General features: G+C 36.2%; 1 protein-coding gene across 2 annotated transcripts in view; it reads right to left on the bottom strand.

Annotated features, from left to right (window-relative positions):
• Positions 1-15,264, bottom strand: part of Epg5 (ectopic P-granules autophagy protein 5) — a 65,206-nt gene that overhangs the window by 23,149 nt on the left and 26,793 nt on the right. For both annotated transcript variants that reach the window (XM_089639667.1, XM_089639668.1), the window contains exons 16-22: positions 14,170-14,287; positions 12,291-12,601; positions 9,321-9,471; positions 7,575-7,714; positions 3,849-3,993; positions 2,101-2,289; positions 903-1,034 (exon numbers count right to left, since the gene is read on the bottom strand). In XM_089639667.1, the coding sequence (XP_089495793.1) occupies positions 903-1,034; positions 2,101-2,289; positions 3,849-3,993; positions 7,575-7,714; positions 9,321-9,471; positions 12,291-12,601; positions 14,170-14,287 (1,186 nt within the window). The remainder of the gene's footprint in view (positions 1-902; positions 1,035-2,100; positions 2,290-3,848; positions 3,994-7,574; positions 7,715-9,320; positions 9,472-12,290; positions 12,602-14,169; positions 14,288-15,264) is intronic.

The raw sequence follows: 15,264 nt of genomic DNA, 5'->3' as shown, positions 1-15,264 counted from the left end.
TGGACTTCGCAAATTTGTTCATAACGTGGCGAGTAATTTGCGCTCCCATGTAAAAATGTCTATTCATTCAAAAGCAGATTTTACTTTTAAGAAGTAAATGGTGATATTATAATGCGAGATGCCTATTTACTGTCAGATTGATTTATTGACGAATCACAGTCAGCCTTACTCCCTTCGTTCTTCAACAGTTGATTTTACCCCTCGCCATTATCTTCTCGTCTATTAATTCCTATGTCTGTGTTTGGCACCAACTACAAAAATAATTTGGCATAGTCAGTTGACCGTGTTGTATTGTGTTGAATAATATTTGTATGTAGTTACTGATATTTTAAACTATGTACATAATTGCTGATGAAAATTTTCATCAATAGCGTTTCGTGTTAACGGCATCTAGCAGTTATTTCCTGGTAATGAACATAATGATGTATATATATTTGACTGAACTCCTGTTTTAACTGAACTGTAATTTAATTTTTTTGTTACATTCCGGTTTCGGTTCAAGATAGTGGCATAGCTGGATAATATCCATATATCCTGGTTTTTTATCGTGGTTCCTACTACGGGCTGTCAAATCTGAACAATAATTTATATTAAGGTACCTACCGGCATGAAGATAGTTTTAAAAAAGAATTGTCATCTAGATGGCGACATTTCTTTGGAAAAATTGTATTCCTTGTGTAATTCCTTATTTGAAATTAAAAAAATATTTATGGTTTATGTATAATAATTAAGTAGGTAGGTATTTAAGTACCTACTTACAAATCTTATGAATTCAGAGGAAATTTTGGTTTTGATTTATTAAATAAGAGAAAATTAGAAACATACTTTATTGTAAGTTAGTCTTCTGTTCACAGAACTACTAGTAAATACTAGTGTGAATAAGTAGAAAATTTTGTTCTTACCTCATGCAGCATAAGCCTCTCTTGAGGTGGATTACACCCTGCTGCTCCGAGCCCCTCACACAAAAGGGTGAGGAATCTGCTTCTTTCGGCTACGCTGGGTCGCACATCGTGAAGCCAGCCTGATATGTGAAACTGGAAAAATAAATATATAGGTATGTAGGTACTGTTTTCTAAAAAAAATGTATATTATATATCTGTAATACCTGATTGTACCATCACAAAGTTGCATTGATGACGCTGTTATTGTTATGTTGAAAGTCCAATATAAATTTTTTAAAAAGATGGAGATATATGAAATATGTGTGGCTAGAAGTTTAATGGGTGAAACATAAACCTTCTATATGCAAAATATTTTGATGGACTGACTTACTCAACCCCTCGAGAAAGAGGTGATGTACTACAGGGTTTTCCAATAAGAGGTGTTATTTTGATATTCAATCGTAAAAGATCAATGGTTTCGTTGCTTGTGTGGCACGTAGAGCCGTCTTGTTGAAAGTAAACATTGTCCAGATCAATACCATCCAATTCCGGCCATAAAAAATCATTAATCATCTCTCGAAAGCGCAATCCATTCAAGGTAACTGTTGCTCCAGCCTCATTTTCGAAAAAGTAAGGTCCAATGACTCCGCCAGACCATAAACCGCACCAAACAGTCACATTTTGAGGATAGAGAGGCTTTTCAACAATAACTCTTGGGTTTTCCGAGCCCCAGATGCGACAATTTTGCTTGTTGACGAAGCCACCGAGGTGGAAATGGGCCTCATCACTCAAGATGATTTGCATTTGATTCACTCAAGTGAATTTTAATAATTTCAATGCGTTGTTGAAGCGTGTATCGTTCCATTTATATTGATGGCGTAGTTTCTACTTGTCAAATGTTAAAAAATGACAGCTTCAGAAGTAACATCTACCGAAATAGCGGGCTATTCAAAATAACACCTCTTATTGGAAAACCCTGTATGTGGGGAAGTTAAAATTTGTGGTTGTATGTATTTTTGGTTGAGATATCTGAAAAAAAAAATTGTTGAATAATTTTTTTTGGGGTCTGAAACTATTCTATATTTCAAGCTGGAACCGACCATACATTTTCACAAAATTTAATTGAAATCGGTTGGGCGGTTTCGGAGATTAGCGTGTACGAATACAGTGACATTTTTATATATTAAGATTTGCAATCCATTACATTACAACATTTTACCTTGGAAAGATAGCTGAAAGCAACATGCGTATCTCGCACTTGCGTGCTGATAGCGGAGTACACGCGTATCATCTCGGATGTTGGCAGCTGCGAGGGGCGTAACAAAGTGCCAATTAATCCGATACTCTCAGCTCCCTTCGCCTTGCCCACTAATTGCACGCAGTGAACGCCACTGTTGGTCACAAATTTCTAGAAAAACAAAGAGAGTATTAAAACCTGCAAAAAAATATGAATTAAATATATTGGGTAGGCACCTTCTTTTGTCCGTGGTTATTAGAAAGTTATTCCATCGTAGTGTAACAATTTCGAATTGTGGGTTTAACCAGGGACTTATAACTTCGGTCTGTCCTTGAAACCGTGATGTCACGGACCCATTTTCTCATAGATTGAATTGATGTCGCTGAAAGCTCAGATCTCATTGGCTTAGAGCAGTGCTTGTAGTTTGATCCACTTGTACTGGACGGGAGTCCGCACAAGACTGTAGATTTGGGCGCCGGTTCCAAACCGTGTCTTCAACCGATGAGAATGCTCCTTTACGGCCGATGATGATGATAGTGGTACAAATTTATGTCAATCTGCCTCCCGCACCCGATGCTCGGTGAATGTTGGGCACGTGGTGTGCTGTCGTCTCTGCTCGCATCTGGCGTTGGCGGTTTTCCTGAGCAGGGCCGGCTGGTCTTGATGAGGTAACACCAGAAGGTTTGGAGCAGAAGACTAGACGAAGTGAGGCAGTTGTTGGGCAGGAGTCACTTGTTCATAATAAAACGCTTGTTTTGGTGGTAAAGTTGAAGTTGATATCTCGCTCTTTACTATAAAGTTTCGTATAACAGAAAGAGAGGGAGGCTAGGTGCGGAGGGTCAAATGTGGATGTCGTGTGTCATGAAATAAAACGTTAATATTTTTAATCATCTTGTATCTAAAATGTTGCTTTCTAAAGTTTTTCGTGATAAGAGAGATATTCAACTCGACCTAACTGTCTGACCCACGTAAGTTTGAGCGTGAAGTGATTTGATATATTTTACCATATTATTGTTTAATTCGACAACTGTTACCAAATTATCCATCAGTTTCTGCAATCAAAACAAAAAACCTTGAATGGCTCGTCAAAAAGTGCGCAATGCCGATGTCAGGCCATTTGGACACCTTCCACCTCATATAAATAATGTTCTACATAACATCGACCTCTACCTTATTCATTTGGAATGGTTATCCTGTATTATCTTATTGTTTTTGTGAAACTAAAAATATTTAAACATATGTAACCAAGAGGTTTTTCATTTTTCTATTCAAGTTCAAGTGAAAATGTCAAAATTCGACTGTTGTAGAAAATCACAACCATGTTTGAAAATTTTCTTCAGTGTTCTTTTTGTTTCATTCATTTATTCAAATTTCTTGTTTCTTTTATAAAGAAATTCAAGTTTCTTGTTTCTTTTATAAAGAAATTCAAATTATTTTTTAGTTCTTTAAGGTTTTTCGATGCTCCAACTTTTTTGTCTTTTACGGTTAACAAGCTCTTATCTAACAAAACGCTGACCTGAGAAAATAAGCTTAAAAGAACTATGTTTTAAAGATCATTTTCTAAGAACAGCTCTTTGTCAGATGGAACCTCATTGTTCTGAGGAAACATTTTGACATTTTTTGCTTTCCATCATCATTTTTTTCTCCGTATGGTACCTCTGCAGTATCAGTAGATTGTAGTATTGTTTAGATTGTAGATTGTATTTCACAAGGAATAATATTTGAATTACCTCTCCAAGTTGTGTGGCAACATTAACCAGAATCTGATTAGCCGGGGGAAATTTGGTGTTTTCCTCCTTTATTGCAGCTAGAACTGTATCAAATAGCATTACGCCTTTATCTCCTAGATTTGGAATATGACCGTCGTATGCCAATCTGGAAACAAACATAAAATTTGAAGAAATTATTTGAGATGCTCACAGCCAAAAGTATTATAGTAATTTATTTTTAGGGTATTATGCCGTGTACGCTACCTCCTTCTTTAGCCAATTCGGACAGCATTACAGTGTCCATCATCTGATACGTTAAAACAAATTTCAAACTTTTTTCCACTTATTTCATTTTTTTACAGTGACCGGATTCAGCTTATGATAGCCATCTTCAGACTGGTACAATTATACCTTAAACTATGGTTTGTATACATAACATTTGCGGGAAGGAGTGGGGATTAACAGCAATGGTGTACAATGATTCCTGATGCCCTGATGATGGACATCATTATTGAGGTCCGAAACATTGGTCAAAGAAGGAGCTCTTGGTCTGGACTCACCAGAACTTACCAATTTAATAAATCTTCATATTCCGTCTAGATCAAGGCTGCCCAACCTTTTTAACAGTTGGGCCAAATTGACGATTTTGAATCACTGGCGGGCCACTGAATACCTGACGGTTCCTATTTCCATGGGGGGGGGGGTTGTTAGAGAATTTCTATAAAACATAATTCCTCACAAAAAAAAATCATGAGTGCTCCCCACCAAATATTTGAAATCCATGGGGGGGGGGGGGGTGTGGCTACAAGATTCCATTTCGGACGCAAAAAATACTAAATGAAAACCGGTGTATTTTTGTTTAAAAAGTAAGTTCAACAGGTTAGATTTTTTCGTCGCTGATTCTCGTTCTGAGTAGCCCAAATAGCGATAAATCGCCTTCGTTGGCAACACTGGTGACCGCGCGCAAGCGGCATTGTTTGTTTTACCGCGGGCCCGCGACACTTTTTCAAATTGGCCACTTATAATTCGTTCGCGGGCCACATTATGGCCCGCGGGCCTGGGGTTGGGCAGCCTTGGTCTAGATCAACCCGACAATCTGATTTATTTTATTTACCCTCTTGTAGAACAAACATTCGAAAAAATTCCCCAATCCCTCGTATATGTGCACAATATAATACAAAATTTTACAGCATTGACATTTTTGGTAATAACCTAAAGAAATATCGATATGAAGTAATGCGTACGATCGATTATTAATATAAGAGTATGGAATGTATCGGGAGCATCTCCTATCCTTTTCCTATTTTCCTATTCCCCAGTGAGGATATCATTATATCTATTTGTTACACAAAAAAAAGATAATAAAACACTTATTATTATTATTATTATTTTCCCCTTCCTCTCCCTTTCCTAGTACCAAATTAATTTTAAGATACTAAAACTTCATTTTTTAATGCACTTTAACATAAGAAACTTGTGTGGCTTGACTTCAGTCAACTTGTATATTTATATCTATCATTGTATATTATTTAAAAGCTGTTTGTTTCTTACAAAATAAAAAAAATAAAATAAAAATAACGGGTTCAATAGCCTTGTATGGGCAATTGAAACTCTGGTGCTAAATAGCTAAGTAACTAACACCACGCCGTTTCTGCAAGGGTAGGCAGATAGGATGGACCACCACACAACTTTATCTTGGAACACTCTCTTTGTTTCATTCACATTCACACTTCATCTCGTACATACCTCATATCGTATTTGATTCACTCGTTCGTGCCATGTCTTCCTTGGGTGTCGCTAATTTCTTCTACCATTTACATATGCGTCATTATTTTCCACGCACTCCTATCATTGTGCATCCGCTCTACATGCCTAAACCATGTTAGCATTGTAATTATGCTTACAGTTTTTTACCAAACATATGCCTCAGGGATCTCATTTCTACAGAATTCAGTCTATTTCTCACTTCCTATGCCAGTTTCATGCATCATTGCCACACATCAGGGTTAATATCAACCATTCATTGTTGACTGCTAGTTTCAGTTCTTTGGTCATTTTTTGTTAAGCTGCCTGCTATAAGAAATTCACCGTTCATCCTTCCAACATATCCCATTGGGGATACTGTAGTCTCCTTCTCCAGGCGGTTGGGAACAGTTGGGACTCTGCATTATTAACTTTTTTTTAATTCAATTCTTACAACGCCAGCTCTATTCAGTTCTCTAATTGGAGTTTCATCAGAAATTTTTCCCAGTTATTATTGTCAATTTTAACACATTTTGATCGGGCAGTTTTCGGCCGCGTACTAGTGCTGGTAACGGGTGATTTTTCGCGTAATTTCGCGCTAACGTAGACCTCTAGAAAAATTGCGATAACTTCAAAAATATTTGTTTGATTTCAATAATTCTTTTTGCAAATTATTTATTTTATTTCATTTTATTTTATTATATTTAGAAATGTATTCTTCATCGTTAAACTAGTGCAGTATTTCACATAAAGTAGGAAGTTTTGAAAAAAATAATATTTTTTTTACATAACATCCTTTATTTTACAAATTATACACAAAAATTATTTCTAAATGTAAAATAAAAATTATTATTGCATAGCTACAACCCTACAGACGCTATATAGCGAAAAATCAAGTACAGTGGTGCCTCACACAACGAACGCCTCGCACAGCGAATGCTGCACACAACGAACTTCCTTTTCGTTCATTTCACGATTCATACAACGAACTTCGCTTCACACAACGAACTTCGCTTCACACAACGAAGTCGCCCGATCTTCTACGATCACTGCCGATTAATTGCATCCTCCCGCGCAGGCAGTCGTTAGACTCGTTAGTCACTGCGTAGTACGCTTAACTTACGCACGTATCGCAGCAATCGTTCTTCATTACGAATTAAATCGCACACGTATCACGGCAGTCGTCCTTTTAAGATAAACTCAACATTTTTTTTATATGATGGGTTCTAAAAAAAGCAGGAAGGTGATTTCTCTTGAAATGAAACAGGAAATAATTAGAAGGAGTGAATGTGGGGTAAAACAGTGTGACCTCGTCAAAGAGTTTGGCCTCAACAAGACCACCATTTTCACCATTTTGACAAACAAGGATGCAATGAAAGCAGTTCAGGAGTTTACCAATGCCCACTATCCGGATTCCGCTGAAGCAAACAGGATCAACGACCTGTACTCCGATACTCTTGTCCGTTATTTCCGGCAGATGTTGAAGAAAAGAGAGAAACAAACGACTTTGGACAGGTTTTTCACTGCACCATCGGCGGAAAATGGATGAAGATGTGCAAGATTCGATTATTTCTTAAAATTAAAAAATGTGTGTTTTTTTCATTATGTTTTTAGATGTATCTAAATAAAAATAATAACAAAAAATTTATCTTTTTTTTATGTCATCTTACCATATTTTATGCTACAGAACGAATTATTTTTTTTAACATGTATTGTTATGGGAAAACGCGTTTCACATAACGAACTTTTCGCATAACGAACTTGCTCCTGGAACGAATTAAGTTCGTTGTGTGAGGCACCACTGTATATTGGATTTTAACGTGACCCGCGCTCCACTAACAATCTATCAAAAACGTATAAATACGTGATCCGCTCTCTAGCATTAATTTGCTAAAAACGTATTAATACGTGATCCGATTACAATGTGTTAATAATAATTGGATAGCTTGTATAGCACCAGGGCGCTTGTACGATATTAATAAAAAACTTTACAAAATGACTTACTGCGCTAGTTTAGAAATGACAGCTGTGTGAACTGCTACTTCGTCGTAAGACTTCAAGGCTTTCTCGAGGGCCGTCTTGTGCATCTTCCTGTTGTAGCCAATCTTCACCTTGACACCGTCCATCATCCTAGATTCTTCACCCTGCAAAATACATCATCAAATTGTGCTTGTTGAAAAAATTAATTTTTGAAACCATGAAACCTACAGAATTAGGATGATCCATGAACTAGAAATTCTCAACTGCTCCGAAGTGTGCGGAGACAGTGAGACAGTGGAACTATGTGAGACTGTAGGGAGTGGAGAGAGGAAGGGGATGGGTAAGTACCTGGCTATTCAAATCTGGTCACCAAAGCCATTTCAAATAATGTTACTATTCTGATTGGTAGTCTTTCACCTGGGCGATACTGAGAGTTTCACTGTACTCTGGAATGTGCCACAAGTACACTTAAATGTAAAATAAAACACATTCTTTAAATTATTATTTACTTGAGCATGCCAGGATTCGAACCCGCAACCCTTTGATTTGTAGTCGAGGAACTCAATCACTTGACCACTTTATGTGTTTATCAAAATTGTACGTATGTAGCATAAGTAGTAGTTTCTCCAGAACAGTTACTGATATTCAGAAAAAAACAAATCTCCCTCATTTTAGATAGAAAAAGGTAAAGATATTTTTATGGTTTTATTATATTTTCACAAAGCTAAATAAATGTTAAATATATATAAAGAACACAATTTTAAACTTTTTTCCACTTGTTTTTATTTGACCGTGACCGGTTTCAGCCTGTTAGGGCCATCTTCAGACTGGTACAATTTTTTGTCTTAAACTAGGGTTTATATACATAGGCAAATTACATTGAGGGGAGGGGTTAACATAGTAGGTTGGTTTGAATTATGAGGGGTTTTTCGTGAAATATGATATTTCCCAAATAAGTATTGTTATTAAAATCAAATGAATTTATCTGTAGAACTATGATAATTATGCCTATTAGGACTATCAATTTAAGGATTTACCCAACATAAAGTTATCGGTAATCTATTGTGTGGTTAGGAAACATATTTTAATGGATTTTATATAATTCAAATACATATTTAGGATAGGTGACACACTGATTATAATGGGTAGATTATAATGGGTATAGTATATGATTATAATGGGTATAGTACACACTGATTATAATGGGTATAGCAACGGAGATTATACCCATTATAATCTACCCATTATAATCTACCCATTATAATCAGTGTGTCACAGTGTGTGTTCTTTATATATATTTATAATGGAATTCCACCACGAAATAACAGTTTCAAATATTAAAATATTAAATAAATGTTGCTTACAATGTTCTAAATGTTCTAAATAAATATAGTAATATGACATAAACAAACACAAGTCCTTTGCAAGGTTGAAGACGCTTCCACATTGGCAACGCACTTATTCACAAATAAAATAAATATATTTGCAAGGGACGAAACGACAGGATAGAATAATATTAAGATATGTTATTTCCTTTTCAAGCGAATAAAATATATTTTAGTATGTTAGGAGCATTTTTTAAGGTTCAAAATACTATAATATCGAGTCAAGTGCAGTTGAGCAACTAGTATATACACTAAGGATACGCCGACACTTGACGGGTACAAATTTTATATATTCGAGAGGGATATGCCGGCACTCAACGGGTATATATTTTAGATATCCGCTAGGGATACGCTGGCATTCAAGCAGTGAATAAAGTATATTTACCGACACTACGATTTCCGTTTTGCCCAAGCATTTCTCCCCGCACTGGCGCTTCACGCGCTTGCAGAACTCTCTCCTCTCGTACAGTGCGGGGATCAGGTCGCACAGGTTACCGTCGATGGAGCTCAGGTTGCGCGAGTTATTGTCATATTTTCTGCAAAATTATTCATGGTCAAAAATAGAGAATACAGGAGTAAAAAGTGTAGTCATAATTATATGGATAATAAGTGTTAATTAGTTTTCAATAAAAGGTTGAGCACTAATAACTTTAGTAAAGTTGGGGCGTTACAAACTCTTGTCACACTTGACGACCATGACAGCTGATCACAATTTGATCCAAAGCTGAAACAGACTGAGAATGTTGTTTAACGGTAATCGATCAAATGTCAAAAATTGTAAGTAATGTACAGGGTTTTCCAATAAGAGGTGTTTTGAATAGCCCGCTATTTCGGTAGGTAGATGTTACTTTTGAAGCTGTCATTTTTTGACATTTGACAAGTAGAAACTAAGCCATTAATAGAAATGGAACGATACACGCTTCAACAGCGCATTGAAATTATTAAAATTCACTTGAGTGAATCAAATGCAAATCATCTTGAGTGATGAGGCCCATTTCCACCTCGGTGGCTTCATCAACAAGCAAAATTGTCGCAACTGTGGATCGGAAAACCCAAGAGTTATTGTTGAAAAGCCTCTCTATCCTCAACGTGTGACTGTTTGGTGCGGTTTAAGGTCCGGCGGAGTCATTGGACCTTACTTTTTAAAAAATGAGGCTGGAGCAACAGTTACGGTGAATGAATTGCGCTATCGAGAGATGATTAATGATTTATGGCCGGAATTGGATGGTATTGATCTGGACAAAGTTTACTTTCAACAAAACCGCGCTACGTGCCACACAAGCAACAAAACCATTGATCTTTTACGATTGAATATCAAAATAACACCTCTTATTGGAAAACCCTATAGTTTGGCTTTTAAATGTAATATGTGTGTTGTGGGCATGTGTGTGTGCTTGAGATAAGATCAATTTTATCCTACTTACGGAGAACATTTTCAAATATAGAAATTCTTTCTCGAGAAAATACTTAATTTCGTTGGCCTTATTTGGTGTTCGTAAGTACTTATCTAAATCAGTTCCCTTTCAAATCGATATGGACCATGTGCCTTTGGATTTTTTGGCTAGTAGCTTAGCGGTAAACATGTCGCAAGGCGTCGTGGGTTCAATTAGTTGGCTAGCTAAGTCCTCCATGATTGTGCAAGCAACATTTTTCTCTTATAATGATGGCGGTAGGGGTAATTCAAATATTGTCAGGTTATTCGTAAGACAAATATATTTTTAAACACATCTATTAACAAAAATAGATGTATTATAGTAAAAAAAAAAAAAAACTTTTTACAGATTGATTTTAATTTTCGTATCTGTTTCATATTTTCATTGAAGGGTTGTTGATTAAATATTACTCTGAGGTTTATGAGCTTCAATAAGTTGTTCCAAATAAAATGAAATAATTAAGTGGGAAGTGGGGTTAAATTATGGGAAGTAATTATGGGAATTATGGGAATTAAGTGGGGTTAAATTATGGGAAGAAACATTTCACAGAGCGGATCTAACATTGCAAATTATTAAACAGTGGTTGGATGATAATCTACTCACCTTAAACATAACTAAAACGAAATATATAACGTTTAGTCTCAATATTCCGAGTCAGCCTTCAATCAATCATACACTAAAAATACATTCTTGTAGAGATAACTCTAGTTGTCTGTGCAATCCACTAGAACGAGTAGATTCCATTAAATATTTGGGTGTAATAATTGACAATAAACTACGATGGGAAGATCACGTAATAAATGTTACAAACCGTATACGGAAACTGGCATATATCTTCAGGTCATTACGAAATATTCTAAATAAAAATACACTAAAAACGGTATACTTTTCTTTATGCCAATCAATTATATCTTACGGTATAATAGTCTGGGGAGGATGCTCTAACACGATATTAGATCCATTAATTAAAGCTCAAAAATTGATAATGCGGACTATTTACAAAGTACACTATATTCACCCCACGAAGGACTTATTTAACGACTTCAAAGTACTCAACATAAAATCCTTATACGTCAAAAACATATCCTCCTACTATAAATTCAAACATACGAAAAAAAAAATTTTTGAATCGACCCATAATACAAGATATTCCAACAAATCGAATTATACTATTCCCCCAATAAAAACCTCAATGGCACAAAGACAATTTAACTTTCTTGCTCCAAAAATATTCAATAATTTAACGTTAGAAATAAAATCAATAGCCAAATACGACAGTTTCAGGAAAGCGCTCAGGGATTTTTTGATGTGTGATTGTTATAGTGTTAGTAGCCTATTCCAAGTACTCAGATAGAGGTGTATATATTGTTTATATGCGTGAGGATGCGTCATATGGGTGTATGTATACATGTGCTGTTATATGTATATAGGTATGTCTGCTGCTATATACACATGTGTGCTTGCATGCACACATATTAAAAATTATATATATAATTATGTACATTTTTACAATCTAATGCTAATTTACTTCTTTCTCCTTTCTAATTTCTATCTTCTACTTTTTATTACAATTTTTCCAAAATTTTAGCTTCATCTATAGTTACTAATTTCATATGTTTACACTAGATTTCATATTTCATACAAATTAATTACACTCAATTGGTCACCATGAAACAGGCAGCCGCCTAGTATGGTGATTCATTATATCTACTTTATGTAAATTTCATAATAATGTAACATGTATTAAATAAATAAATAAAAAAAAATAAGTCATCAAAAGGGAAAAAAAACATTTTTGACCATTATAATACATTCGAACATTTCTATTGGTGATCAACTATTGCTTGATACATGTTCGCACTTATCTACCTCATCCTCCGCACTTTTGGACTAAATAATAATGTAACCAAAAATCTACTTACTGTGCACACTTCTCCAAGAACTTGAGATGGTCATTCATCATCTTGTGCACCTTGTTGAAGTCTCTCGTCACGGTGGGGTCGAGCAGCGGCTCCAGCCTGTGGCCCTTCCCGCCGCACTCGGCCGAGTCGAGCACAGGGGCCTCATAGGTCCTCACCCGCAGCAGGATGCGATCGCCGGGCGAGGTCTCGGGGCTCTTGCCTCGGGGGGGCACAGGCTGGATCCAGCCCAGCTCTTGTAGAAGGGACATCGGCCATTGTGGCAGCTGGAATGAGTTCAGCTGGAAGTGATCCACCATCTCAATCCAGGCAGTCTGAAATATGAATTATGAAATCGATAAATAATTGGATCTGTAGATGTGCTTTTGCATCAATTAAATTTACGAGAGTTCAATTCCAAAAGTCTTTAGCATGACCAAAGATATTAGAAGAACGAGATATGCTATGTTGGCCGCCGGACAGTAGGCGGAGTACTACCTAATTAGGGTACTTTGAATACTATCGGGACGTGTACGCACAGAAATCTGTTCTCTGTATTAGTGCGGATACCTTAGCGTAAGCGAAGGTGTGCAGTAGTATTGGTGAACAAAACCGGCGACACTGGGCAAAACAATTCCACACAGTATGAACTGCTCATAGCACATCTCGTTCTTCTAATATCTTTGAGCATGACATTTCGATGTTAGATTCCTTCGCATGCGCCATTTTTCTATGATATGTGTTCACTAGACAATGAGGTTGCCTCCAACAATTCATGTTATTTACAAGTGTATTATATTAATTAGAGCATGCTGAGAACAGAACTTTTTGAATTTTTCGAAAATACGGAATATTACCGAATATATAAGCCATCAAAACATCGATATTTTCGGCAAAAAAGCGTGTGATGTCATGGTACATGCGCAGCGGTACCGAGGCACAGCCATTCGAATTATGAATTGTACCACGTGTAACGTCCTGAGATACCAATGTTCACTTTAAAATTTCATAACTTTGTCGTTATTAATTACAATATATTTTCATCAAAGTAAAAAATTAGGAGACAACCTTATTGTTGTAATGACCGTTCCAATATCATCTGTGCTGGAATTTTTTGTGTAGAGGACATAATCAGAGTAGTTTGCGCTAATGTCGCTGTTATTTCATGAATGTAGCCTCTATGACAGCTTATAAATTGTCTATGAATGTCAAAATTCGTTTTCTGAAAACGGCATCACAAAAATTAAAATATTCGAGTTGTTAAAGTACTATGTATAAAGGTCATTATTTCATTTAAAACACCCTTTGTTTTTCGTGTTAAGTTTCTATGTATTCAGGTTTATATAGAAATAATAAAATCAGTTTATATATTCATATTAAAACATATTATGATATTTCATAGAATCTATGAAGTAGATCAGTAAGAACAGGCTTTCTATGTAATAGAAACCCAAAGTTGAATCAGCTTCAACTGTCGTTAATAATAATAATATTTGGATGATTTGTATAGCGCCGTTTTTATGCAAAATCACCTCAAGGGCGCTGTACAAATATATAATACATTTCTACAATGATCTATGTTATTACTAAATATATATGGAGATAATATACAGTACAATACTTACCTGGTAGGTCACTTGAGAATAACACTTAATTAACTAATTGTTTATTACAAAAAATTTAGATACAGGATTTAGGACATAATTGGATATAACTGGACTTTCTCTCAGGAATGGTTTATTTAATTTAAGGGTATGACAGCTTAAAAAGGTAAGTCGTTATATAAATTAACCATAGATTCTCATAGAATAGATTAGGTAGGAACCCAGCATTGGTGAGTATTTATGTTGAAAACCCAGTAACTTTGAATAAGTACATCACTCATAAATAAATATCGCCTTACATTTTGTCCAGCTAAGAGCATGTTGAATTTATCGTTGAATGTTCGGGAAGCCCTTCTATCGTCAGACAAATTCTTATAAACGTCGTCATCGAGCCATGCGTGGAACGCCTTCATTAACCTGAAATAAAAACATTTCCAATAAATATTACTGTAACCGATTCTCATCGAGTTTTCGGTAGAGTATAGGGTTGCCATCTGCCTCGATATATCAGGACTATTACCGTTATCGAGCCCTCTATCTTAACGAAACCTAAAATGTCCTGAAAATACCTATAATGACACAAATTTAAACCACGTAATGCAATAACGCTATTTACCAACAAACAGTTTCCGCGGCTGTGCTGACTATGAGAGAGCAGATATATCCATAGGCCCAGGAGAGATTGCGAGCAGTGGTGACGGGAGTGTGACACGTTTTTTATTGATTTTATTATTCCCGTCAGTCAACAACAAATGGGAAGTAAAACATAACCTCACATTTGTAAAATATGTTCTAAAATCGGTGTTGCCATAGTGATGAAAAATATTTGTTCCATTTCTAGATGATTTTGACGCACTGTAGTTATTATCAAACAACAATGGAGCAATCAACAATTAACTTAGTAAATGGTAGAAGAACAGGGACGCCCAAAGAAGACATGGGGAGACAATGTAACGGGGAGGGGAAGGAGATTGGGAAGAGGAAGGTGGGAAAGTAACTGGCTATTCAGATCTGGTCACCAAACACGGCTAAAGCCATTTCAAGCAACGTTTTTAGATTCTCACGGCCAAAAGCATTTTTGTTGTTTGTTTTTGGGGTGTTATGCCGTGTTGCGCTAACTCCTTCTTTAGCCGACGTTTCGGACAGCGTTGCAGTGTCCATCATCAGGGCAGATCCGGTAGATCCGAAGATCCGAAGACACATCTTCGGATCTACCGGATCTGCCCTGATGATGGACACTGCAACGCTGTCCGAAACGTCGGCTAAAGAAGGAGTTAGCGCAACACGGCATAACACCCCAAAAACAAACAAAAAAAAAAAAAAAAAACATTTCAAGCAACGTTTCAATTCTGAATGGTGGTCTTACACCAGGACGATACTGAGAGTATCTTCCA

The sequence above is a fragment of the Hesperophylax consimilis genome, chromosome 14 (genome assembly GCF_061612785.1).
Source record: "Hesperophylax consimilis isolate HC1 chromosome 14, BYU_Hcon_1.0, whole genome shotgun sequence".
Lineage (NCBI taxonomy): Eukaryota > Metazoa > Arthropoda > Insecta > Trichoptera > Limnephilidae > Hesperophylax > Hesperophylax consimilis.
Note: the sequence above shows the minus strand (reverse complement) of the source record. Positions and strands in the feature narration are given on the sequence as shown.